The 26,057-nt window shown below is 39.1% G+C and overlaps 1 protein-coding gene across 1 annotated transcript; it reads left to right on the top strand.

Annotated features, from left to right (window-relative positions):
- Positions 1 to 4,369: 4,369 nt before the first annotated feature.
- Positions 4,370 to 11,063, top strand: LOC129889952 (WD40 repeat-containing protein HOS15-like). Its single transcript, XM_055965438.1, has 14 exons — positions 4,370 to 4,430; positions 5,282 to 5,427; positions 5,520 to 5,883; positions 6,022 to 6,116; positions 6,246 to 6,292; positions 6,518 to 6,668; positions 6,811 to 6,874; positions 7,335 to 7,490; positions 7,612 to 7,733; positions 8,169 to 8,243; positions 8,728 to 8,781; positions 8,866 to 8,939; positions 10,149 to 10,223; positions 10,529 to 11,063. Exons 1-14 carry the CDS (start codon positions 4,370 to 4,372, stop codon positions 10,743 to 10,745), a joined length of 1,701 nt encoding a protein of 566 aa, XP_055821413.1. The 3' UTR covers positions 10,746 to 11,063.
- Positions 11,064 to 26,057: the final 14,994 nt, after the last annotated feature.

Here is a 26,057-nt window from a genome sequence, read left to right as displayed (position 1 = left end):
AGAACTAAATCCATATTTTAGGTTAGCCTTACATACCTTGTTTGAAGACTTTGAAGAAACCTTGATGTTAGACCTTCAATGGGAGGCTTGAATCCTTGAAACTCTAGAAGGCACCCTTTGTTGGAGATGGATTTGGAGGAGAAGAAGAAGAAGAAGAGAGAAAATATTAGGGCTTTTAGAGAGAGAGAGGGACTGAAAAATATGGTCCCAAAACGTCCAAGGATAGGTATATATAATTAGGGAAAAAGTCCAAGTTGCCCCTCTTCAAAAATCTAAAAAATTGGGCAAAAACCTTGCTGGAAATAGGCTTAAAACCCTGCACATCTAATAGTGGCGCATCGCGCCAAGCCCCAAACTACTGAGGCTGTTTTCTGGCGCTATAGTGGCGTGGGGCGCCACTGGAGCGCCAAGCCTGAATTTTGCCAAGCCTGAATTTCGCCCAGGCCTGAATATTCCTTCAGTACTAGTCCATAGTAAAATGGTCATAACGTTTGACTTCGAACTCCAAAAATTGCATTCTTGGTGGAGTTGGAAAGAAGACTCAAAGACCTTTAATTTGGTAGGTCGTGGGCCACCCAGTTCTTTATATCCTAGGAGATATGGTCGTTTGAAGTTGACCCTTATACTAACTCGTCCGAAAACTTAATCGATTGGAGTTCTTTAGACTCGACTTGGTGTTAGAGATCCCTTATGACCCCTAAACACATCTAACACACTTCAAATACTTAGGAATTAATCCTAACTCATGTGTAGAATCACAAGTCCTCCTGTTCGAGTCTACCCGCACGTGAAGAAATGTTCGAGTCTTTGCGAAAAATTTTCTGGGTTGTCACAAATGTCTGGTGATTTTTATTCCTTGATTTTATCGTATCATTATCGCACTTGTAATGTTGTGGTATGTTTGATGATTAAAGTTATTTTTCGTCGAGTTTCTTATTCTTATGTCTATCAACGAGCTATTATTTTAAGAGTGAGACTGAAATGTTGGAGGATTATTATGTTGTAACTAAGGGAGTTATTAAGTCATTCTTTCTTGTCATAAGCTTTACGAAGCTATTATTTGAAAATGATATAAATACTAAATCGTGTACTCTATTCTTTAGGTTATATACTTGTCAAACAACCATATTTCTAAAAAGATCATGTTATTATCAATTTAGAGTCATTTATAATAAGTCAAGTTAAGCATGTCTCATGCATAGTAATTACCAATAGAATAGTAATTTGCTAAGTTAAAGTCGAGACAAGGGAGCCGAGTCTAATATGAATTTTATAGGTCTAAATGGTGGCATCGAACTTAAATGAAATCACAAGGAGATTTTAAGCACGGAAGAGTCAAAATTGGCTAAATTCTTATTATGACATACTAAATGCATTAATAGTTCATATTATGACATGTTATATCCATCCACTTCTGAGCCATAATCAAAATGAATGGGGCATATATATATATATATATATATATATATATATATATATATATACGTATTCATGTCCATTCTCATACAAGCATTTTTTTACAATATTAAGTGTTCTGAATTCAGTTGTCTGCTCGTTGTGGCTAGTGGAGTTTGAGTTTCAGGTGGTATTTATATTATCCTTTAACTGCAACTATTTATGATTTTACTTTCTATCTTATATACTTTTCCATTTATTCCATATTAACTGAATTTCTAAGGTAATGCACATATATTAAAAAAGATATTCAAAGACAAAATTTGAACCATATTTTCCCCTATTACCCTTTTGTTTAATGAGCCTCATAAAAATGATTAAATGTGAAATCATAAATACAAATAGTCTCTTATTGGAATATAACTTTGTAAGTAGTGTAATTTAACTCCTAGAAAATTACAAAACTTCATTTATGGAAATGGTAAACATGAAAAAGGATTCTAACATTTCTCTTGAACTTTGAACAATTCAATTATTTTGAACAATGAAAAAAACTATAGAAATTTAGTTAATATGAAATAGAGGGAGTAGTACATACTTATTCGTACTGACTTTCCGTTGACTAGATACACTATATATTGTGTTGCAAGTTCAGATAGAGGTCCTGATCTACCTTTGCTTAGGGGGTCATCTTAGTTGAGAATTAGTAAGCTCCATTCTTCTGGGAGTTGTTGATACTAATAAGTGATTTTTATTGATCTCTTTTTTGGTGTGAAATTTTAGTAATTACATCGATAATCGAATTGATAATGATCAATAACTAATAAATCAATATTTTAATGATATAAAGATCTAGTATATTTACAGATCGATAATTGATAAGTCGAACCGACCAATACGCAACATAGGAGAATTTCGTATATAGCTTAGGGTAAAATATACCTGCTCTTGATGTTTTCAACACTGAGACGTGTTTTCATTTACCATTTTATCACTAGATTATAGTGAATTAATTGAAATTATAACCTTAATTTTTGACAACTATAGTAAATTAATATGAGTTAGTGTAAATATATGACTCAAACTATTTTTTATCCTTAATTTATTGATTCATCTGAATTAAATAGTTTTGCTCTATTCATCCACTAACATAATAATAAATTTCAAATTCATTAAATTGACTATGTTGTGATATATTACCAAATTTAAACATCTAGTTTGATTTCTGAATCAGTCTTGAAGAGAAAAACGTGATGGAAATATGTGAAGAGAATTCAAAACACAAGACATACAAAATAAAAGACTCTGGGAGACAGTAATATCCTTTGTTTTAGATCTTGATAGATTTTTCTATCAATTGAAAATTATTATGTTGTCTAATTAATTCTTTTCCTAATGCCTTTAGGAATTGTGAAGAGTCAAGTTCCATGCAAAGAAAATAATGGTACAAAAAGAGGGGTTGAGGTTAGATATACTATAAAATTGATGATGGCTTATCATCATCTCAACAAAGACCAGTTTACCGCGTTGAGATGAATGGAAAATAAATTCGAAACTAATTTTTGATAGGGTCTATTTGTAGATATCGAAATTTTGTAGTACTCTATAAGATGTGTTCAATTCTAGTTAGGGTTCTTGAAGGCTACTCCACCCAAACCTAAACCCTAGTTCATGCATATAAAAAATAATATATATTTCCTTGAAGAGGCAGCTCGAATATCCCATAAACTCTTGGGATATTCAGAGATCACGATACGCCAGACCCTTCTTGACAATCAAATACTTCAAGAATATGAACAAATTCTTTCGTGGAGATCAAGTCCAAATCATCCTAGTTTGAGAAATACACCACTAGCATCCCTCAAATTACGAAGAAATCTTAAAAGAGAAGAATTGAGGGATAAACATATTTGTATCCACATTATTTTATCAATAAAATTATATTTCTTCGTATTTATTTGTGATTGTAAATTATTTTCTATCACTTTAAAATTTGTTGCAAACAAATTGACATGCCTAATGGGGCCAAATCTGTCATTCATCCCTTGTCTCTCATATCAAATCTGCAAATCCGAAGCCACAAAGTTGCAATGATGGAAGACTACAAGACATGTTTAATTTGAGTTAGGGTTCTTGGATGCTACTCTACTCTAAACCCTAACTTGTGCTTATATATAAAGAGTACTATATTTCCTTAAAGAGGCATCTCAAATATTCCATAAACTATTTGGATATTCATAAAGATCAAATCAAGATGTGGCCGAACTCTTTTTGACAACCAAATATTTCAAGAAGATCCACAAAATATCTTCATGTAAATCAAATAAATCTCAAGGAGGTTCACATCTTACGCCACTAACGATCCTCGAATCATGGAGAAATCTTAGAAGAGAAGAATCAAGGAATAAATAGATTTATACCGACAATCCTTATTAATAAAATTATGTTTCTTCTTATTTTATTTGTGATTATAATTTATTTTATGTCGCTTTAAAATTTGTTTAAAAAACTATCTTAGCTTGAAGGAAATATCAACCAAAGTTAGACCCCCACATAATATGAATTCAAATTAATTAGTATTTGAAAAAGAAACTAACAAAATTTAAGAAGCAGTAATCAAAATCAAAGTTTTTCAAAATGATGTCAATTGGTAATTATATGTAGCTAGATAGGATTAAATAAATATAACAATGCAACTCTTGCCAACATAATTTTTGTTTTAACCAGGTGTTAGTGTTTTAAAAAATATTTTTTTTTTGTTGGAGGCTGAAGGGTAGTTTAGTCATTGAACAGTCAACACTTGATTTGAAATGCCTTTTTTGGAAGGAAAACATTTCTAATTCTAACGTATATCATCATATATAAATGTGTCTCCCAAAATTCCCACTTACCATCTTTTTTCCTTCTATATATATATAAGAGGGAGCAGTAGACCATATCCCTGTTTACCTTAAGCCGCCGACAATTCACAGCAATGGCATCTTTAACCTCTGACTTTCTGAATTACATTATTTTCCGTTACCTCCATGAATCAGGTAATTCAATTTACAGAGAATTTGAGTTTAATTGCTTTGATATGATTTATTTGAACCGAGCAACCTGTTGTTGTTAGATGATGTCGAATTCTGCAAAGTAAACATTTTTCTATAGCCATTCTAGTGCATAAGCATTCTTATGAGCCAAGGATTTATCGAAAACAGACCTCAAAGTTTTCATCTGAATTAAATAGTTTTGATTCATTCATTCACTAAAATAATAAATTTTGAATTCATTTAAATTCTAAATCAGTCTTTCCATTTTTAGATAGGATTACATAGGTTTAACTTACAAATCTTGCCTATGAGGAAGTAGTCGGTGGAGCTGGAGGGTACATTAGTGATTTAACAGTCAACACTTCGATTCAAAATGCCTTTTGGAACGAAAATATTTCTAATTCTAACGTCTCATATATTAATATCGTGTCTCCCTATATATATCAGAGGGAGTAGTAGTAGAAGCCTAGTCTATATGTCTGATTACGCCGCCGGTGATTCACAAACAATGGTCTTTATAACCTCGGCGATTCACACTCCCTAGATCCCACTGGTCATGTAGTTGTTGTTAGACAAGTTAAATTCGGCAAAGTAAACATTTTCCTGTAACCATTCTAGTGCATAAGCGTTCTTCTGAGCCAAGGGTCTATCTGAAACAACCTCTCTACCTCAAAGGTAGGGGTTAAGGTCTGCCTACATCCGACCCTCCTCATACTTTAGTGCGTAGCTATGAACAATGTTGCTTCATTGAATATGATTTGCTAATAGGCTGGCTGACACCTTGACTTTGATCGTGATGGACTAGTACAGTAGTATTTAATCAGTCTACTGGTTTTGCTGATATATTTTTTCAGGATTCTCACATTCGACATTTACTTTTGGATACGAGGCAGGGATGGATAAGAGCACAATGGATGGAAATCTAGTTCCTCCTGGTGCTCTTGTTAAATTTGTGCAAAAGGGTATTCAGTATCTTGAACTGGAAACAAATTGGAGCAATGTAATGCAAGCATTATGATATTCTGATTTTTATATCTGAAATTTAGCTCTTTTGATAACTCTGAACTAACAAATAATAACTAAGGAATGCAGGATGAAACCGATATGGATGAAGACTTCAAGTTTCTAGAACCTTTGGATCTTATTACAAAGAATGTATATGAGCTGCAAACTATAATAAAAGAGAAAAAGGAGAAGCTTCAGAAAGATAAACCTAGGCGGAAGGATAAGGCGAATACTGACCATAAGAGGGACCACAAACGAGAACCTGCAAGAGAAATGGAAAAGGAGAAACAACAGAAGAAAAAAGGGCGTGAATGGAATAGAGAAAGGAGTGAAAAGAACAAGGAGAAAGAAAAGCACAATGACAAAGAAAAACCGCGCGAGGATATTATAGATTCGAAACAGAGTGGACAAAAAGAGGCTGCCGGACATGAGGAAAATGGAAAAGCTGGAGGTAATACATTCCCATTGCAGCTAATTTGCTACTCGTATGAGCATTATAAATGTAGGATTTTTTGAGCATGTAGCTGATACTTCTACACATTTCTTTGTTGGTATTGTGACACTAAGTTTTGCTTTTGTTGCAAGATAGATTTGGAGCCTATGGATATCAGCACAGTCTCAACCTATTTGCCATGTGAAATTCCCAGTAGTGATGTAATAGTTTTGGAAGGACATACATCTGAGGTTTGAACGCATGTCTATACAATTCTTTATAGTCCGCCATGATTTCTCAATAGGTGATCCGATATTTGTCCTCTTTTCTGTCTTCTTTATTAACGTTACAATTTTCTGTTGTTCCTAAACTCATGCCAGGTTTTTGTCTGTGCGTGGAGCCCAGAAAGGTCACTTCTTGCGTCTGGGTAAGCATTAGTACCATTTCTTTCTTTTGTTTCTCTCGTCTGTGAATCAACTCATGTTCATAATCTTACTTCTATTGCCCCTAGCCCCCTACTTTCCAATATGTTTTTTTCTAAAAGGTCAAATTCTTTGAAGTGGTTTTTCCTTAGTTGAAAGGTTGAGAGTAGTTTTAGACTCGTCAAAGGAACCTTGTCTCTTATAGCTAACCATGTGTAATATCACGTCAGGTCTGGAGACTCTACTGCTAGAATTTGGACTATTGGAGATGGTCCATGTAATTCTACTATCCAAAGGAGGCCTCCAAATGTTGTGGTTTTGAAGCATTTGGAAAGTCGAGCAACTGAGAAAAAAAATGATGTTACATCACTTGATTGGAATGTGAGTTTTCTACCGCTTATTTTGGGCTGACTTTCGTTGATCTATACTTGGACTTTCTGAAATTCGACTGCATTGCTTTTGGTTACCAATTTGATTTTTTTGTTATTAGTCGATCTTGTATTTATGACTTCTTCTTGTACAGAGAGAGGGTACCCTGCTTGCGACAGGTTCTTACGATGGCCAAGCCAAAATCTGGAACCGATCTGGTAAGGGGCATGGAGGAAAAACTTGTTTTGAAGATTGAATGAATAAATTGGCCATTGGAAAAGTATGGTTCTGGAAATATGTTTGTTCTTTGGATAATGCCACCACTTTTCATGTATTGTTTATCTAATTGGAACTAAAAGGCACCAAGAAACAATCCATTCTTGTTGGGAAATTGCTAAAGAGAATCAGCTGACCCACGCGATAATTGTACTCAGAAGCATTTAACTGATATTTTCAATTGTATTTCTTTAGCTTCCCAGGCTGGGGATTTTTTTTTCTTTTCAAGAATGTTGACTCCTTCCCATTGTTTCCATAGAATCTCTTTGCTTTAGCCTTTTCATTAATTGGCATTATCCAGTCTTGCAGTTGTTCAAATACTCGTGTTGTCATTGAGTCATTAAACAGGATTGTTTTCTCTTGCTGCAATCCATGACCAATCCTAACTGCCTTTTCATCCAGGGGAATTGGTTAGTACTCTTAAGAAACATAAAGGGCCAATCATCTCTTTGAAATGGAACAAGCAAGGTGATTATCTCCTTAGCGGTAGTATTGACACAACTGTCGTTGTTTGGAATGTGAAGTCTGGAGAATCGAAGCAGCTTGATTTTCATTCAGGTGTTTTGTTTCCCTTATTTTGTCTTAGTTTTGCTTTATATTTTACCTCATCTTGGCAGGGATAGATTTTGTTTGTTTTTTTTTGCATATTTTCTCACTGTTGTTATACAACCCCATTCAGGTCCATCACTCGATGTTGCTTGGCGAAACAATGATTCTTTCGCGACAAGCTCCGCTGATAAGATGATTTACGTTTGTAAAGTTGGGGAGAATAAAGCAGTCAAAACATTCTCAGGACATCAGGTATGGCCCAGTTGTTGCTTTTTGTGGGAAAATCTCTTTAATTTATATTTGGTTGCTATTGGAGGGTTGAAGCTGACCAGTGTACATTTCCTCTTTTATCTCTTTGATGATGTGCTAAATAATTCATTTTCTTGGTCACAAAACAATTGGTCTAATGTTGTCATTCAAAACAGCTGGGGTTAAAGACTCAATCTCACTGTATTTTGTTTGATCAAATAAAATAAGGCACTGATTTACAACACACGAAAACATCTCAAATAATCATGCTTTTACTGTCTCATTTTTTTTAATGATAACAATTCCAGTTTGAAATGTTTTATGTACTTTTCCATATGAAACTGTTTGAACACTGAAGTTTAGCATGCTATGCTTGATTGGAACATTGATGTATCCTTTGTGAATAGTCTTAAAGAGTTGATGACTTCGCCATTGCAGAATGAAATCAATGCTATCAAGTGGGACCCCTCAGGTTCCTTGCTGGCTTCATGCTCTGATGATTCGACTGTTAAGGTAATTCCTACCTTGTTCTTCTAAACCAAGTAAAGTATCCGGAAAAAAAGAACAGACGCAGCAGCTAGAGTAGACAGTTGAGGAACTTGCAATTGTTGCTCCAAAAGCAAGATCAGCTTAATTAGGTTTGGCAGATAGCACGTTAATTTGTTTATTGATACTATACAAGCTCTTAGTTTCACATTTGGTTTGGGGTAAGAGCAAAAATCATGATGTGGGTTAGGTGCACGTCACGTTTCGAACCATGCCGCAGACATAAGCTTGATATATTTCAATGGAATAGGGTAGAGAGGCGGTACAGTGTGCCACTGGCCCTCAGAGATATCTCAGTTAACAGAAAAAGAAATCTGCACTGCCTAGATTCCTAAACTTCGAATCAATAGTGCCAAGGGAGTCTATAAATTACAGAAGTCCAGTTAGAGGAAGTTGAATTTGAATATGTTGTATAAATAAAATTGGTGGATAATTCATTGTTTCTGTGCAGATATGGAGCATGAAACAGGATGTCTGCTTGCATGATTTCAGAGAACATCACAAAGTATCACATATAACTTCTTTGTGGTCTTTATTTATTCATTTAATCAAATCAGACATCAGCTGCTGACTATTATGTTGTTTTTAGGAGATATATACCATCAAATGGAGTCCAACTGGCGCTGGTACAAGCAATCCGAATAAACAGTTGTTGCTGGCAAGGTATTCTATCTATTGCTACCTGTCATGTTTACAGAATTCTGTCACATGTGATGGTAGCACAAGGTTCTCGATTATATATTAACATCCGTGTCATAGATTATGATTGGATCATTGTTCATAGCTAAGCGATAAAGGTTCTATATTTTGCCAGACACAGTTTTCACTGTTTATAAGAAAACACTTTCACCATTCCATTTTATATGACACTATTTTTGTTGTCCTTTCAAGCTCCTGCTCTTTTTGCACTTTAGGCTTCTAGTTGAATCAATCTTGTTTACCATATAGCAACTGTAGGGGGTAGGAAAGGATGGTACCTGCTACTTGGTAGTTACATTTTTCTAGGCAAATTTTTTCCGATGTCCTTGATTCTGGTGCCCAACCCTCCCCTCCCAAACACACAGACATCCCAAAAGAACAAAGATTGGCAATGCCATCCCTTCCTCTCCTGATGGATTTACCTTCCACTAGGCCAAAACCTTTACTGTTTCACTAGGTACCTGCTACCTCTCACCCACTCATGTACCGGTTACTCTGACTACGAAGGTTTAGGCAAATAGGAAGAAATCACCAAAAGAAAATTGTCCGTTTTAGTCTCCATGATCTTCACTCACTTCACTGCTCGCTAGTTTACTGCCTTGGGTGCATTGGGGATGACTTACCTCTGAAGTTTTTTCTTCTTTTTCTGGTACACTGTTGTCAAAGGCGCTTTTAAGCCTTGAAGCGAGCTCAAAATGTGGTGAGTAATTCGAGTTGCTTAATCTGCGGTTTCAGTGTCATCTTGATGGCTCTAAGACATACTTTTCCTTGCCAATGAGTGTCTCCTAAAGAGGCACCATAAACAACTGATATTTCATTTTATCGTAAAAAAAAATTCAATTTCTTTGTCCATATATTTTTGTTCATACTTATAAATTATAATTATTAGTCTTGAACTAAACACATATATTTGTATTTTTTTTCTCTGTTTTCTCTTAAAGCCCCAATGATCTTTAAAGTCCCAAGAGTTGAGTTTCAAATTTTGGAAGGATTGCAATCTGGCCTGTAATAACCCTTGCGAGTAAAAATAATCCAGAGAGATACAGTTTCACTTTAACCGTCCAGCAAATGGATTCTTGGTGTGGGCTGACTCCAGAAAGAGATCTAATGTATTGCACCTAACCATTTAGTTCTTTGAGCTTATTGGTTTTGTTTTATTGTTTGTCTGTGTAGTGCTTCAAATGACTCTACCGTGAAGCTATGGGATGTTGAACTAGGGCGCCTTCTTCACAGCTTGAACAGTCACAGGTAATGGATGTGAACTCATTATGTCTACTTGGAACGGACACAGGAAATATTAAGTCACTTAATAAAATTACACTTTGTAACTGTCAAATGACAGTCTCGAGTATTATGGGGTTTGTTTAAACCATACTCAATTGAACTATCGATACCTATTCCTTTTATTTGGGTGGAGATGTAGGGGGATGGGAGAGAGTGGAGTAAGAATGAGGTAACTTTGTATCTTTCTTTTAGATCATCAAATCTTTGTATCGTTCTTGTTGAATGTTTTTGTTCTTAACTGAGTAGTTTCTCTTCCATTTTGAATCCAGGGAACCTATTTACTCTGTTGCATTTAGTCCGAACGGTGAATACTTGGCAAGTGGGTCATTGGATAAGTGCATGAATATATGGTCAGTGAAGGAAGCCAAGATTGTAAAAACTTACAATGGCGATGGCGGTTTTTTTGAAGTGTGTTGGAACAAGGAAGGCAACAAGGTTGCAGCTTCTTTTGCAAACAAGGTTTGTGTGTTTGATATTCGATTGTAGTGGTTGAGGAATGAAAACAGATGCAGGAATTTCACAATTCAAGAAACTTTGTAGAAATGCAGAACAATTGAGTCTCAAACTAAAGTCACATTGTAGATAAGCTTTTTTTAAATTCTCTATCGGTGTCCAATTACCCACATTGGGCCTCGACTAAATCATTATGGCATTGTTCTAAACTTAGAGGTTGCGGTACTACTAGTATAGTTGTTCCGCTATTCTTCTTTTTGTTGCTTGTGAGGAGATTGACATGGCTGTGATTATTCTGATTAGGTGTCATTTAGCCACATTGTCAATTCCTTTCTTGAAATTGAACCCAAAAACCTAAGGATCGTTTGATTTGCAAACAGATTATGCTGGATTATAATATAGGTATTTATAGTATCTTACTTTGAAAATAGATTATGCATGGTTTTATCGTTTCATATCTTTACTCATTTCTAAGCCTATCTTTTTCAAATGTATAGTATGTAAAATAGTTGAGTGAAATAACAGGTTAAACTAAATATACTGAACCGATAAGAGTAAATTTGAAAGTAAAATGTAAAATAGCTAATTTAAAAGTGAAGCATGCATGTGTATTTTAACAACCAAGCTTTACAACTGAAAAAGAATCCAATAGTAGCAAATACTGAAAATAATATAAGTAACTTTTCTTGGGGAGTTTCTCTAACCGACAACCATCACTTTGAGGATTGTGATAATACAATGTCTTACGCATATTGTCAGAGTCATTCAATACCTTGCCAAGGTAAAGAACAAACTGAACTATGGATCCAATCTCTAAGCCCTTACCAGGGACTTTCTGAGGTCGCCCGAACAAATAATACGATCCTATCCTACGCTGGAGGCCGGTTTTGGGGTTTGGATTACCTGAATCCTTATCCAATTCGATGCTCAATACTAGTCCTAACACAATGCAATAATGGTCAATAAGTGTATGATGTCCCTTAAGGAAAAAGGTCCCACTTTAGGAGAAAACTAATAATCTATGAGTTGAGTTAATATTCAAAAATGCTTCTTTATAATTATACTGAACTTGCTTTAAAATACTATGCTTTTACGAAACTGATTGTACTTTCTCGAATCTAAGACATGCTCTCTTCAAACTTAACTATGCTTTTCTTTCGGTAAATAATGCACTAGAAGCAATTCATGCTTTCTTGAAACTCTTTCTGAAATACTACTTTAAGACTTGTAATTCACCTTACTCATGAAAACAATGCATAGGAAATAGTATGTCAAGGTTTTCAAATAACTCTCAACTTAAAAGGGTTCATGTGGTATATTAAGCATAAACAACAATTAAATGTCATTAATAATATGAAGTATCAAATTCTCTATTATGAAATAAGAATAAACAATAGGAATATAGAGAGAATTTCAAACATATAGAACTTTGGGGTAAAAATCCTAGTTTTAATCTTGCTAACTGAAATCATAGATGTACAGAGTGAGGAAGAAAGCTTGGGGTAAGAAAGCTTGATTGAGAAACTTAGAACCCTAAGTTATTTTTTCTTGATCCTTGCTTTAAGCTTGGGGAGACAATATGTGTAACACCCCAATTTTTTTTCCGCCAAGACTCTAACCATTCTTCACGTGCATGTAGGATCGAACTCAGTGACTTCTAGTTGTATATATGAGTTAGGATCAATTCCTAAGTAATTTAAGTGTATTAGATGTGTTTTAGGGTCATAAGGGATCTCTAACACCAAGCCGAGTCCAAAGAATTTCTATCGGCTAAGTTTTCGTTTGAGTTCATATAAGGGTCAACTTCAAACGATCATATCTCCTATAATATAACTAATTGGGTGGACCATAACCTATCAAATTAAAGGTCTTTGAGTCTTCTTTCCAACTCTATCAAGATTGCATTTTTTGGAGTTCAGAGTAAAAAGTTATGCCCAGCCGAACAGAGAGGTGCGCGATAAGTCCGCGACGCGGACCTGTCGCGGACTTGCCCAATTTTTCCAAAAAAAAATTTGTCGACCAAAAAGGTGCGCGACAAGTCCGTACCACAGACTTGTCTAGTTTTCCAGATTTTGTAGGAACATCTTGGGAAAATTACCTAATAATATATATATATATATATATATATATGATCTTAGATGCATTTTAGGGCAAAATTCTGCCTCATATCAGTTCCATCACAAGATCCAAAGAGTTTTCCTCTTCTTCACCTTAGGAGATTTGAGAGAAGAGACTACAAAGGAGAAGAAGAGCAAAGATTCAAAATCTTCAAGCCATGTTTTTGATTTTGGTGAGACAATCTTCATTTCAGGTATGTAAGGCTAACCTAAAATATGGATTGAGTTCTTCCATATGCCCCATAGATGTGTTGGATGAAAATTATGAAAGGCTTGAATCTTCTGTCACGCCCCAGGAGGGTACCCTAGACGTGGCCGGCACTCGAAAACCATTTTTGGCCTTCAAGCGAACCACTTGGTCCAATCACTCTTCCATTCAGTCATATTCTATCAGCGAAAAACTCAACTCACAAGAATACTATTCATAATTACGACCGAAGGCCAACCATATATCCAGTCAACAACTAGTAAGAACAAAACTACTCAAAACGAAACCATCCAACATCATCCACACTCTAGTCTATGAAGTCTCTATCAACAATATAAGAGGTGCCAATGACAGAGTCATGGCTACCACAAATCAAAATAAAGGAAAACTAACTCAAAGCCGAAAAGAGAACTGCGATATTCTCCAGAAACAGAGAGGACTCACCAACTAGTTAGAAGTGAATAGATCTTCAATGGTACGCCTATCGATGATCTCTAGTACCTGTCTCTGCATCATGAAATGATGCAGGCCAAATGGCGTTAGTACGTGGAATGTACGAGTATGTAAAATGGCAAAATGAAACAGACCTCAAAGTAGAATCAAATCAACTCGGAATCTCAACTTAGAAGAAGGAACAACTCCATCAAGATGTCCTGAGTCTAAACAAAATATGATTTAGAAAAGACCAATCACATACTACCCAATCCAATCCATTCCAATCCGACTCAGAGTACTATCAAGACCTACATGGGAGTTTTTCTTATCCGACAACTATCACTTATGAGCCAGTGATAGTACAACAAGCCGACGTTGTTGCCACGTCCGTTCATACCTTGCCAGGGTAAGAACGAATCAACAAATCATGGATCCATAACCAATCAAGTCCTATCATTTCAGGACAGTAATTTGGGAAACATCCGACTTTAACGGTCCAATCCCATCCCACGTTTGGCGACGTAGTTATAGGATTTGAGTTATTACTTACTCTTACCCAATTCGGTGCTCGATACTCCTCCCAAGACTCAATGCTCATAAAACCCTATCCAATCAATTTAATCCAATCATATTGACAAGTCTCATTTGGACCCTTGTCAAATCATTAATTTTATCACAAATCAAGCCTCTTGACCAATCATATTATCCAATCAACCCCAATCATATTTTTCCGAGAGTAGTTTAAATATGTATTTATGACAACATGTAATCCTATCCAATCATTTCTCCATTCATTTAGCAAATCTTTTGGGGACTCATCATGTAACACCCCTCAAAAATTTTCCAAAGATTCGGACCCTTCTTGTATTCGGGAGGGGTCGAACCCGAGTATCTAGAAGTATATTCGTGAGTTAAGACGAGTCTCTGAGGGACTGAGCAGTGTTAGGGGTGATGTGGGGTCACCATGGACCCTAGGATCGAGATAAGTCCGAAAGATCCGTCGTGGCTAAGTTCAGGATGAGTTCGTATAAGGGTCGACTTTTAACGACCCTATCTTTTGAAGGACGTCAATCTGGGTGGCCCACGACCTATCAAATTAAAGGTCGTCGAGTCTTCTTTCCAACGCCACCAAGAACGTAAATTTTGGAGTTCGGAGTCAAAAGATATGACGATCCTAAGATGAGCTAGCACGGTAGGAATTTCATTTTTGGCCTGAGTTGCAACTGCTGGGGGGAATGGCCTTGGCACTGTAAGGGCGCGACGCACCACTATCGCGCCAGAAACATGCCTCAGTAGTTTGGTCTCTGGCGCGGCGCGCCACTACGAGGTGTGCAGGTTTTAGGCGTATTTCGGCCTGGCGCTGCAATGGCGCGATGCGCCACTATCGCGCCAGGTGCATTTTTGCCTATTTTTCAGAACTTTGAGAAGGGGCAATTTGGGAATTACCCCAAATTATATATGTATCACCCTAGACTATTTTGGGATCATTTTCTTCAGCCCCCACTCTCTCTCTAAAAAGTCCTAGGAGCTTCTCTCTCTTTCTCTTCTTCTTCTTCTCCATTTCTAACAAAAGAGTCCAAGAGCTTCAAGATTTGAGTCCTCCATTGAAGACCCAACCACAAGGTTTTCTTCAAGTCTTCACTAAGGTATGTAAGGCTATCCAAAACATGGGTTGAGTCCACCTATGTGTCCTACTCTTGCCTTGAAGTTAGATGTTCATGAAAATAGAGTTTCTTGGTATGGTTTATGTTTGTATGAACTTTGTCTCCTATTTATTTGATGCTATATGTGTTGATGTTGTTGAGCTAAGAAGTCCCTAAAATCCTTCATGTTATTATGAGTTGATGGAGATGACTTGTTGTTACGTCTTGTTGATCTCTTTAGCCATGTGACTATGTTGCTTAAGTCAATTTCCTTAAATGTGTTATTCTACTTGAATTGTTGAGTTGAAGTCATAGAGTTGTGCCGAATCTTGAGGAGATGTCATAAATGTTTGGGTAAATGAGGCTTGATTGAGTTGATTTGAGGATAGAATTGAGGAGTGGATAAGGTCCTAAATGAGACTTGCCATCATGACTCAAATTGAGTTAAGAATGAGGATAGAGTTGATAAGTGGGAAATGTTCCACATGAGACTAGCCGTGAGGGCTTGTTTGAGATGATTGGAGGGAGTCTTATGAGCATAGAGTCATGGGAGGAGTATCGAGCACCAAAGAGGGCAAGAGTATAGTCCATACTCGAACCCCAGAAACTACGCCGCCAACGTAGATAGGGATGGAACCGTTAAAGTCGGATGCTTCCCATGGGATCGAACCGTTAAAGTCGGATGTTTCCTATTTTACTGTCCTAAAATGATAGGACCTGACTAATTGATGGTATCTATGATTAGGGAGGCGTTCATGCCCTGGCAAGGTATGGACGGACGTGGCAACAACGTCTGATTGTTGTACTATCACCGACTCATAGGTGATGGTTGTCGGTTAAGAGAAACTCCCATTTAGGCCTTGATAGTGCTCCGAGTCAGTTGAGTTAAGTGGCTTATGAGTTAGTCCTGTCTAAACTATTCTTGTTGGACTTAGGACATTTGAGTGAGTGGTTATGTATATATATATGAGTTAATATCCTAAGTTGATATTGATGCCTTCTTGATGTTGTTTCCTCCGGCCATTTTACATACTCGTACATTCCATGTACTGACGCCATTTGGCCTGCATCGTTTCATGATGCAGAGGCAGGTACTAGAGATCATCAACCGGCGCTCCGTTGAAGATCCACACACACTTCCAGCTAGTTGGTGAGTCCTCCTAGTTCCCGGAGGATATTGAGCCTTCTTGTACAGTTTTGTTGTCATTTCTTTTATTTTAATTGTTGGTAGCCATGGACTTGTCATTGGCACCTTCTAGACTTGGATAGAGGCTTCATAGACTAGGGTGTGGGAAGGTTGGACTGTTATTTTGAGGAGTTCTATTTTTTTCTTGTCTTGCTGGGTTGAATATGTTTGGCCTTCGGCCCTGAAATGTGAATAGTATGCTATGATTGACCCCTCTTTTGGGTGAGTGTGATTGAATGATGAGGTGACTAAATCAGGTGGTTCGCTTGAAGGTCAGAAATGGCTTTCAAGTGCCGGTCACGTCTGGAGTACCCTCCCGGGGCGTGACAAACATTTTATCAAAGCCCAGAGTTCAAGTGTCCTAGGGAGTCTATGAAGCTGTGTCTAATAGTGTAACACCCCTCAAAATTTCTTCCTAAGATTCGGGCTTTCTTTGTACACGTGTGGGGCCCATCGTATTTATTTCGAAGTATGTGCTCGAGTTAAGATGAGTCCCTGAGGAATTTAAGAGCGTTGGAGGTGATGTGGGGTCATTGAGAACCCCTAGGACCGAGCTAAGTCCAAAAGATCCGTCGTGGCTAAGTTTAGGACGAGTTCATGTAAGGGTCGACTTTTAACGACCCTATCTTTTGAAGGACGTCAATCTGGGTGGCCCACGACCTATCAAATTAAAGGTCGTCGACTCTTCTTTCCAACGCCACCAAGAACGTAAATTTTGGAGTTCGGAGTCAAAAGATATGACGATCCGAAGACGAACTAGCACGACAGGAATTTCATTTTTTGGCCTGGGTTGCAACTGCTGGGGAAATGGCTTTGGCGCTGTAAGGGCGCGACGCGCCACTATCGCGCCAGAAACATGCCTCAGTAGTTTGGTCCCTGGCGCGACGCGCCACTAAAAGTTGTGCAGGTTTTAGGCGTAATTGGCCTTGGCGCTGTAAGGGCGCGACGCGCCACTATCGCGCCAAGGGCGTTTTTGCCTGATTTTCAGAAATTGGAGGAAGGGCAATTTGGGAAATTTCCCAAATTATATATACACAAGCCTTGTGTATTTTGGGGGCATTTATTCAGCCCCCACTCTCTCTCTAAAGAAAAGCCCTAGCTCCTCTCCCTTCTCTCTTCTCTTCTTCTCCATTTCCAACCAAAAAGGAGTCCAAGAACTTCAAGATTTGAGTCCTCCATTGAAGACCCAACTACAAGGTTTTCTTCAAGTCTTCACTAAGGTATGTAAGGCTATCCAAAACATGGGTTGAGTCCATCCATGTGCCCTATTCTTGTTTTGAGGTTAGATATTCATGAAAATGAAGTTTCTTGGTATGGTACATGTTTGAATGAGCTTTGTCTCCATTTTATTTAATTATTTATGTGCCAATGTTGTTGAGCTAAGAGGTTCCTAAAATGAGCCCTTATGTGAGTATGAGATGATGAAGGAATGAGTTGCTAAATATGTTTTATTGATCTTCTTAATTATGTAGATTTGATAAAGTATATTATTTTCTTAAAAATGTTGCCTATTATAAAAATGTCGATTTGAAGTCTTGAAGATGTGGTGAGTCATGAGGATTTTCTCAAATGGATGAAGGTAATGATTGATTATATCTAGATGATGTTATACATGTGCATTTAAATTTTCTTTGAAGATATGATTGAGATTGAGCAATTAGTATGCTTGGAAGAGATTTGATTGTGATAGAGTTGATGAGTTGACAAGGTTGTAATGAGACTTGTTGATATGAGTTGATTGAGTTGATTGGATGGAGTTTTATGAGCATTGAGTCTTGGGAGGAGTATCGAGCACCGAATTGGGCAAGAGTATAGTCCATACTCGAACCCAATACCTGTGTTGCCAAACGTAGGGGGGATTGAACCGTTAAAGTCGGATGCTTCCCCGAGAGCTTTTGTCCTGACATTATAGGACCTGGTTGGATTGGATCCATGAGTGTTCATCGTTCATGCCCTGGCAAGGTATGAACGGGCGTGACAATGACGTCGTTTCGTTGTACCTTCACTGGCTCGTAAGTGTTGGTTGTCGGTTAAGAGAAACTCCCAAATAGGTGTTGATAGTACTCTGAGTCAGATTGAGTTGAATTGTATATGATTGGTCCAGTCTAAATCATATCCTTGTTTAGACTTAGGACATTTGACTGAGTTGTCATCCCTTTTGAGTTGAGCTCCCGAGTTGATTTATTCTTCCTTGATGTTCGTTGTATTCGGCCATTTTACATACTCGTACATTCCATGTACTGACGCCATTTGGCCTGCATCGTTTCATGATACAGAGACAGGTACTAGAGATCATCAACCGGCGCTCCGTTGAAGATCCACATACACTTCCAGCCAGTCGGCGAGTCCTCCTAGTTCCCGGAGGATATTGGGCCTTCTTGTACAGTTTTGTTGTTCTTCCTTTTATTTAGATTGTTGGTAGCCATGGGCTTGTCATTGGCACCTTTTTGACATGAGTAGAGGCTTCATAGACTGGAGTGTGGGAGGTCGAGCGGTCATCTTGAGGAGTCCTATTTTTATTGTCTTCTTTTGATTGTAAATGTTTGGCCTTCGGCCCTTATATTATGAAAAGTATTTCTTTAAATTGAGTTCCTGCTAAGAGAATGTGCTTGAATGAAGGAGTGACTGTACCAGGTGGTTCTCTCGGAGGTCAGAAATGGCATTCGGGTGCCGGTTACGTCTAGGGTACCCTCCCGAGGCGTGACAAGTAGAGTCTTGCTTATGGGTGTGTTGTGCACCACACTTATAATCAAGAGGCTAAGGGACATTAGGAATGATTTCACTTTTTTCATACTCTGACTTCGTGCGATAGAGTTAAAACTCTACAAGACTCCTTTCTAATTCGTGCGTTTGTACGTTACAGATAATGCCTCCAAAACGTACTGCTAGCCAGAGGAATGTTGATAACGCCGGGATGCCCCAGTCCGAGGCACGCCCGGCAAGGGCTAGAGGCCGACCTGCGAGATACTCCGAGGCACCCCAAGTGCCAGCTACCCCACCTGCACCCACATCAGAGGCAGAGTTTCAAGGGGCTATTGCAATGCTCACGCAACTAATGGCTGCCCGAAGTGGTAATCAGAGTTCGCCGGCTCTTAGCTCTAGCTCCCAAGAGCCATCTGCTGCCACTAGAATTAGAGACTTTCTGAGGATGAATCCACCTGCATTCACGGGTTCTAAGGTCGATGAAGATCCCAAAACTTTATTGATGAGATGTGGAAGATTCTGAAAGCTATGCATGCTACAGAAATTGAGGGAGTTGAGTTGGTGTCTTATCAACTCAGAGATATGGCAAACGTTTGGTATAACCAATGGGAACAAGGTAGGGGCGAGGATGCTGAACCTGCTAGGTGGGATGAATTTGAGGGAGCTTTTCTTGACCACTTATTTCTCCGAGAATTGAGGGAAGCGAAGGTGGAGGAATTTGTTAATCTGAAACAGGAGGGGATGACAGTTAAGGAGTATGGCTTGAAGTTCATCCAGCTGTCCAGGTATGCTCCAGAAATGATTCCTGATGTGAGGTCAAAGATGAGGAAGTTCGTCTCCGTATTAGGGAGGCATGTGAAGAAGGAGTGCAAAGCAGCATTGTTGATCTCGGACATGGATATTTCGAGACTAATGGTATATGCTCAACAGGTGGAGGATGAGAAAAGAAAGGACAGAGAAGAGCACCTGAGCAAGAAGGCAAAATCAGCGGGCCATGATAATGAGCAGAGGCAAGGCAAGGGCAACAGGTCCTTCGTCCAGAAGAGGCCTTCCAACTATGCCTCATCTACCGCCAGTGCACCAATGCCGCAGAACAGGTATGATCGGCAGGGACAAGGCCGCCAGAATTTCAGGCCCCAGGGTTATCAATCCCAGGCCAGTGTAAGTCAAGGTGCGAGGGGGAAGCCATCATGCAGTAAGTGTGGTAGGCTCAACTTAGTAGAATGCAGAGCGGGAAGGGTTGGTTGTTATAAATGCGGCCAAATGGGCCATTTTCAGAGGGAGTGTCCAACAGGGGGAAATAGCATCCAGCATTCTGCCACCGCACTGCCGGCTAGAGGTAATCAGAGAGGCACTACTTCAGGTACGAGTGGAGGTACAAACCGCCTATATGCCATGGGTAGTTGCCAAGATCAGGAGAACTCTCCAAACGTCGTGACGGGTATGATTTGAGTCTCTTCTTTTGATTGTTATGTATTGATGGATCCGGGTGCCACCCTATCTTTTGTGACTCCTTATGTGGCTAGTAAATTCAATAAAATTCCTGAACGTCTTCTTGAGCCTTTTAGTGTGGCCACTCCTGTCGGTGATTCTGTCTTAGCTGAGAGAGTCTATAGAGATTGCACTGTGTCCATTTATCACAGGGATATCTTGGCCGACCTAGTTGAGTTGGACATGGTTGATTTTGACGTGATCCTTGGCATGGACTGGCTCTATGTCTGTTATGCCTCTATTGATTGTAGAACTTAGATTGTCACATTCAAATTCCCGAATGAGGCTGTCATAGAGTGGAAGGGTAGTCCTATTGCGCCTAAGGGTAAGTTTATTTCATACCTTAGGGCCAGGAAGCTAATCTCAAAGGGGTGTGTTTATCACATTGTCCGAGTGAAAGATGACAGCATTGAGTCTCCATCCCTTGAGTCGGTTCCGATTGTCAACGAGTTTCCAGATGTCTTTCCTGAAGATCTGCCTGGAGTCCCTCTTGATAGGGAGATTGACTTTGGGATTGATGTTCTTCTTGATACCCAGCCTATCTCAATTCCTCCATATAGAATGGCCCCAGCTGAGTTGAGAGAGTTGAAGGAGCAGTTGAAGGACTTGTTAGATAAGGGATTTATTAGGCCGAGTGTCTCGCCATGGGGAGCTCCGGTCCTATTTGTTCGGAAGAAAGATGGGTCTCTTAGAATGTGTATTGACTACAGGCAACTGAATAAGGTCACCGTAAAGAACAAATACCCTCTCCCCAGGATAGATGATTTATTTGATCAACTTCAGAGTGCCACGTGTTTCTCAAAGATAGACTTGAGATCCGGTTACCACCAGTTGAAGGTGAGAGAATGTGATATTTCGAAGACTGCTTTCCGAACTCGTTATGGCCACTTTGAATTTTTGGTCATGTCCTTTGGTTTGACTAATGCCCCCGCCGCTTTTATGGATCTCATAAACCGAGTATTCAAGCCATACCTTGATATGTTTGTGATTGTGTTCATAGATGATATTCTGGTTTACTCCAAGAATGAGGAGGAGCATGCCCATCATCTTAGAGTCGTCTTGCAAACTTTGAGAAACCAGGTATTGTATGCAAAGTTCTCCAAATGTGAATTTTGGCTTGCATCAGTGGCCTTCCTAGGCCACACTATATCTGGAGATGGTATACAGGTTGATGCTCAGAAAATTGAGGCAGTGAAGAGTTGGCCCAGACCCACATCCCCGATAGAGATAAGGAGCTTCTTGGGTTTGGCTGGATATTATCGAAGGTTCGTAGAGGGATTCTCCTCCATATCATCACCATTGACTAAGCTGACTCAAAAGAAGGCTAAGTTCCAATGGTCCGAGGCTTGTGAGGAGAGTTTCTAGAAATTGAAGACTAAGCTAACCACTGCCCCTGTTCTAACCTTGCCCGATGGTACAGAGGGCTTTGTGATCTATTGTGATGCATCTAGAATTTGTTTGGGTTGTGTGTTGATGCAAAGGGGGAAGGTGATAGCCTATGCTTCGAGACAGCTTAAGGTTCATGAGCGAAATTACCCAACTCATGACCTTGAGTTGGCAGCTATGGTGTTTGCGCTTAAAATCTGGCGCCACTACTTGTATGGAGTGCATATTGATGTATTCACCGATCACAAGAGCTTACAATACGTCTTTAGCCAGAAGGAACTCAACCTGAGGCAAAGGAGATGGCTTGAGCTACTCAAGGACTATGATATGAGCATCCTCTATCATCCAGGTAAAGCTAATGTAGTTGCTGATGCTCTTAGCAGGTTGTCTATGGGTAGCACTGCCCACGTGGAGGAAGGAAGAAGAGAATTGGCGAAGGAGGTACACAGATTAGCCCGATTGGGAGTTCATCTGGAAGAGAACAATGAAGGCGGAGTTACTGTTCAGGATGGGTCTACGTCCTCACTTGTGGCAGAGGTAAAAGAGAAGCAAGACCAAGATCCCATCCTTCTCCAATTGAAGGGAGTTGTTCACAAACAAGAGGTAATGGTTTTCACCAAAGGGGGAGATAGTGTGTTGAGGTACCAAAATAGATTGTGTGTGCCGGATGTTGATGATGTTCGAGAGAGGATTATGGCCGAAGCACATAGTTCCCGGTACTCCATTCATCCAGGCTCCACGAAAATGTATCGTGACTTGAGGGAAATCTATTGGTGGAGTGGGATGAAGAGGGATATTGCAGAATTTGTTTCCAAGTGCCCGAATTGCCAACAGGTGAAGGTTGAGCATCAAAGGCCATGTGGTTTAGCCCAAAACATAGAAATTCCAGAATGGAAGTGGGAGATGATCAACATGGACTTTATTACAGGCTTGCCGAAGTCCCGAAAGCAACATGATTCTGTTTGGGTGATTGTGGATAGAATGACGAAATCAGCTCACTTTTTGGCGGTTAAGACTACTGATACCGTAGAAGATTATGCAAAGTTGTACATCCAGGAGATCGTCAGATTACATGGGGTTCCCTTGTCTATTATCTCAGACAGAGGAGCCCAATTCACTTCCCAATTTTGGAAATCCTTTTAGAAGGGATTAGGTTCGAGGGTGAACTTGAGCAAAGCCTTCCATCCCCAGACAGATGGCCAAGCAGAGCGCACCATCTAGACATTGGAAGATATGTTGAGGGCATGTGTTCTTGATTTCAAGAGAAATTGGGATGATCACTTACCTCTCATAGAGTTTGCATTCAATAATAGCTATCATGCAAGCATTCAAATGGATCCTTATGAAGCTTTGTATGGGAGGAGGTGTAGATCGCCCATTGGGTGGTTTGAAGTTGGTGAAGCAGAGTTGATTGGGCCTGACCTTGTTCATCAAGCCATGGAGAAGGTGTAAGTTATTCGAGAGAGGCTAAAGACAGCCCAAAGCCGCCAAAAATCATACACCAATGTGAGAAGGAGAGACTTAGAGTTTGAGGTGGATGATTGGGTGTATTTGAAAGTGTCACCCATGAAGGGTGTCATGAGGTTTGGAAAGAAGGGGAAGCTTAGTCCTCGATATATTGGTCCTTACCAGATCTTGAGATGGATTGGGAGTGTTGCTTATGAGTTGGAGTTGCCGTCGGAGCTAGCCTCTATTCATCCGGTATTCTATGTTTCGATGTTGAAAAAGGGCTTGGGCGATCCCTCATTGGTAGTCCCCATTGATAGCATTGGAATTAAGGATAGCTTGTCTTATGAAGAGGTTCCGGTCCAAATTCTTGATCGCCAAGTTCGCAAACTGAGGAACAAAGAAGTCGCCTCAGTCAAAGTCCTGTGGAGAAACCAATTTGTTGAGGAAGCCACATGGGAAGCGGAGGAAGCCATGAAATCTAAATATCCCCATCTATTCGTGCCTACCGAGGAGAATGTTGAAGGTAATGTCCATTTCCTTGACTTGAATTCATTTGTGCCTTCTTGAGTCTTGATTGATAATTGATTGAGAATTTGACTGATTGAATGGCTGAGTTTTGACAGTGATTTGCACCTCGAGTCTATTCTTGATTTCTCGTCATTCGAGGACGAATGATCCCAAGGGGAAGATAATGTAACACCCCTCAAATTTTTTTCCAAAGATTCGAACCCTTCTTATATTCGGGAGGGGTCGAACCCGAGTATCTAGAAGTATATTCGTGAGTTAAGACGAGTCTCTAAGGGACTGAGCAGTGTTAGGGGTGATGTGGGGTCACCATGGACCCTAGGACCGAGATAAGTCCAAAAGATCCGTCGTGGCTAAGTTCAGGATGAGTTCGTATAAGGGTCGACTTTAGGCCTTGATAGTGCTCCGAGTCAGTTGAGTTAAGTGGCTTATGAGTTAGTCCTATCTAAACTATTCTTGTTGGACTTAGGACATTTGAGTGAGTGGTTATGTATATATATATGAGTTAATATCCTAAGTTGATATTGATGCCTTCTTGATGTTGTTTCCTCCGACCATTTTACATACTCGTACATTCCATGTACTGATGCCATTTGGCCTGCATCGTTTCATGATGCAGCGACAGGTACCAGAGATCATCAACCGGCGCTCCGTTGAAGATCCACTTACACTCCCAGCTAGTTGGTGAGTCCTCCTAGTTCCCGGAGGATATTGAGCCTTCTTGTACAGTTTTGTTGTCATTTCTTTTATTTTAATTGTTGGTAGCCATGGACTTGTCATTGGCACCTTCTAGACTTGGATAGAGGCTTCATAGACTAGGGTGTGGGAAGGTTGGACTGTTATTTTGAGGAGTTCTATTTTTTTCTTGTCTTGCTGGGTTGAATATGTTTGGCCTTCGGCCCTGAAATGTGAATAGTATGCTATGATTGACCCCTCTTTTGGGTGAGTGTGATTGAATGATGAGGTGACTAAATCAGGTGGTTCGCTTGAAGGTCAGAAATGGCTTTCAAGTGCCGGTCACGTCTGGAGTACCCTCCCGGGGCGTGACACATCAAGACTCCAAATCATCAATTAAGGAGACTCAAAATGTTAGTTTATAACAAAAAAAATATTTAACCACTCATATTAATCAACTCTTAGACATAACAAAATATGTATAACAACACATATCAATCAACTCATATCAAACATGAATCACCTATCAATTTCTCAACTTATCAATATCAACATAACAAAATCAAGTTAATAGATGTATAAACTCCTTAGGACATAAATCTATCAAGAAAACCCAATTCATATGAACATTCAATTTCAAAGAAGATGTAGGGCACATGGTGAATTCAATCCATGTTTTTAGTAGCCTTACATACTTTAGTGTAGACTTTGAAGAAACCTTGATGTTAGGTCTTCAAAGGAGAAGCTTGAATCCTTGAATTTTGTTTGAGGGAAAATCTTGTTGAAGATGAATTGAGAGAGAAGAGAGTGAAAGTTAGGGTTCTTTGGAGGTGAAAATGTGCAGAATTTGACCCCAAAAATGTTCCAAGTCCGTGTATAAATGTTTGGGGAAAATGTCCAAATTGCCTTTCATCAAAAATCTGAAAAATGGCTAAAAACCCTGCAGTGATAGTCTAAAGTAAAATGGTCATAACTTTTGACTCCAAACTCCAAAAAATGCAATCTTGGTGGATTTGGAAAGAAGACTCAAACACCTTTAATTTGATATATTCTAGAAGATATGGTAACCGGCACTCAGAAACCGGCACTCAGAAACCATTTCTGGCTCCCAAGCGAACCACATAGCCTGATCACACATCTGTTCATTCATTCAATTAGCGGAAGACAAAAAACAATAAAGAGAATATTTGGTGGACAACTCAAAACATCAATCTAACTCAAAGAATAAAGTCCATGGGCCAACAAATCAACTCTAATATTTGTCATAAAAAAATAGTTTGACAAGAATAATTTAAGGAAAGAAATACTCAATCGACCCTTCACTATCTAGTCTATGAAGCCTTTATCACTACTATCTAATTGGTGCCAATGACATGTTTATGGCTACCTCAAATAAAAATGGAAAGGGCTAACTCGACGCAAGATTACATAAGCGGTGTCCTCCGAATGTAGGGAAGGACTCACTAGTACGCTGAGTGTGTATAGATCCTCAATGGTGATCCTATTGACGATCTCTTAAACCTGTCT

The sequence above is a fragment of the Solanum dulcamara genome, chromosome 1 (assembly GCF_947179165.1).
Source record: "Solanum dulcamara chromosome 1, daSolDulc1.2, whole genome shotgun sequence".
NCBI classification, from domain to species: Eukaryota; Viridiplantae; Streptophyta; class Magnoliopsida; order Solanales; family Solanaceae; genus Solanum; species Solanum dulcamara.
Note: the sequence above shows the minus strand (reverse complement) of the source record. Positions and strands in the feature narration are given on the sequence as shown.

Bases quoted from the DNA above. Each gene is read 5' to 3' on its own strand.
- LOC129889952 (XM_055965438.1), top strand. From the start codon at position 4,370: ATGGCATCTTTAACCTCTGACTTTCTGAATTACATTATTTTCCGTTAC. The intron at 5,884-6,021 runs GTAATACATTCC...GTTGCAAGATAG, and splicing joins GGAAAATGGAAAAGCTGGAG to ATTTGGAGCCTATGGATATC. The intron at 7,491-7,611 runs GTGTTTTGTTTC...AACCCCATTCAG, and splicing joins GCAGCTTGATTTTCATTCAG to GTCCATCACTCGATGTTGCT.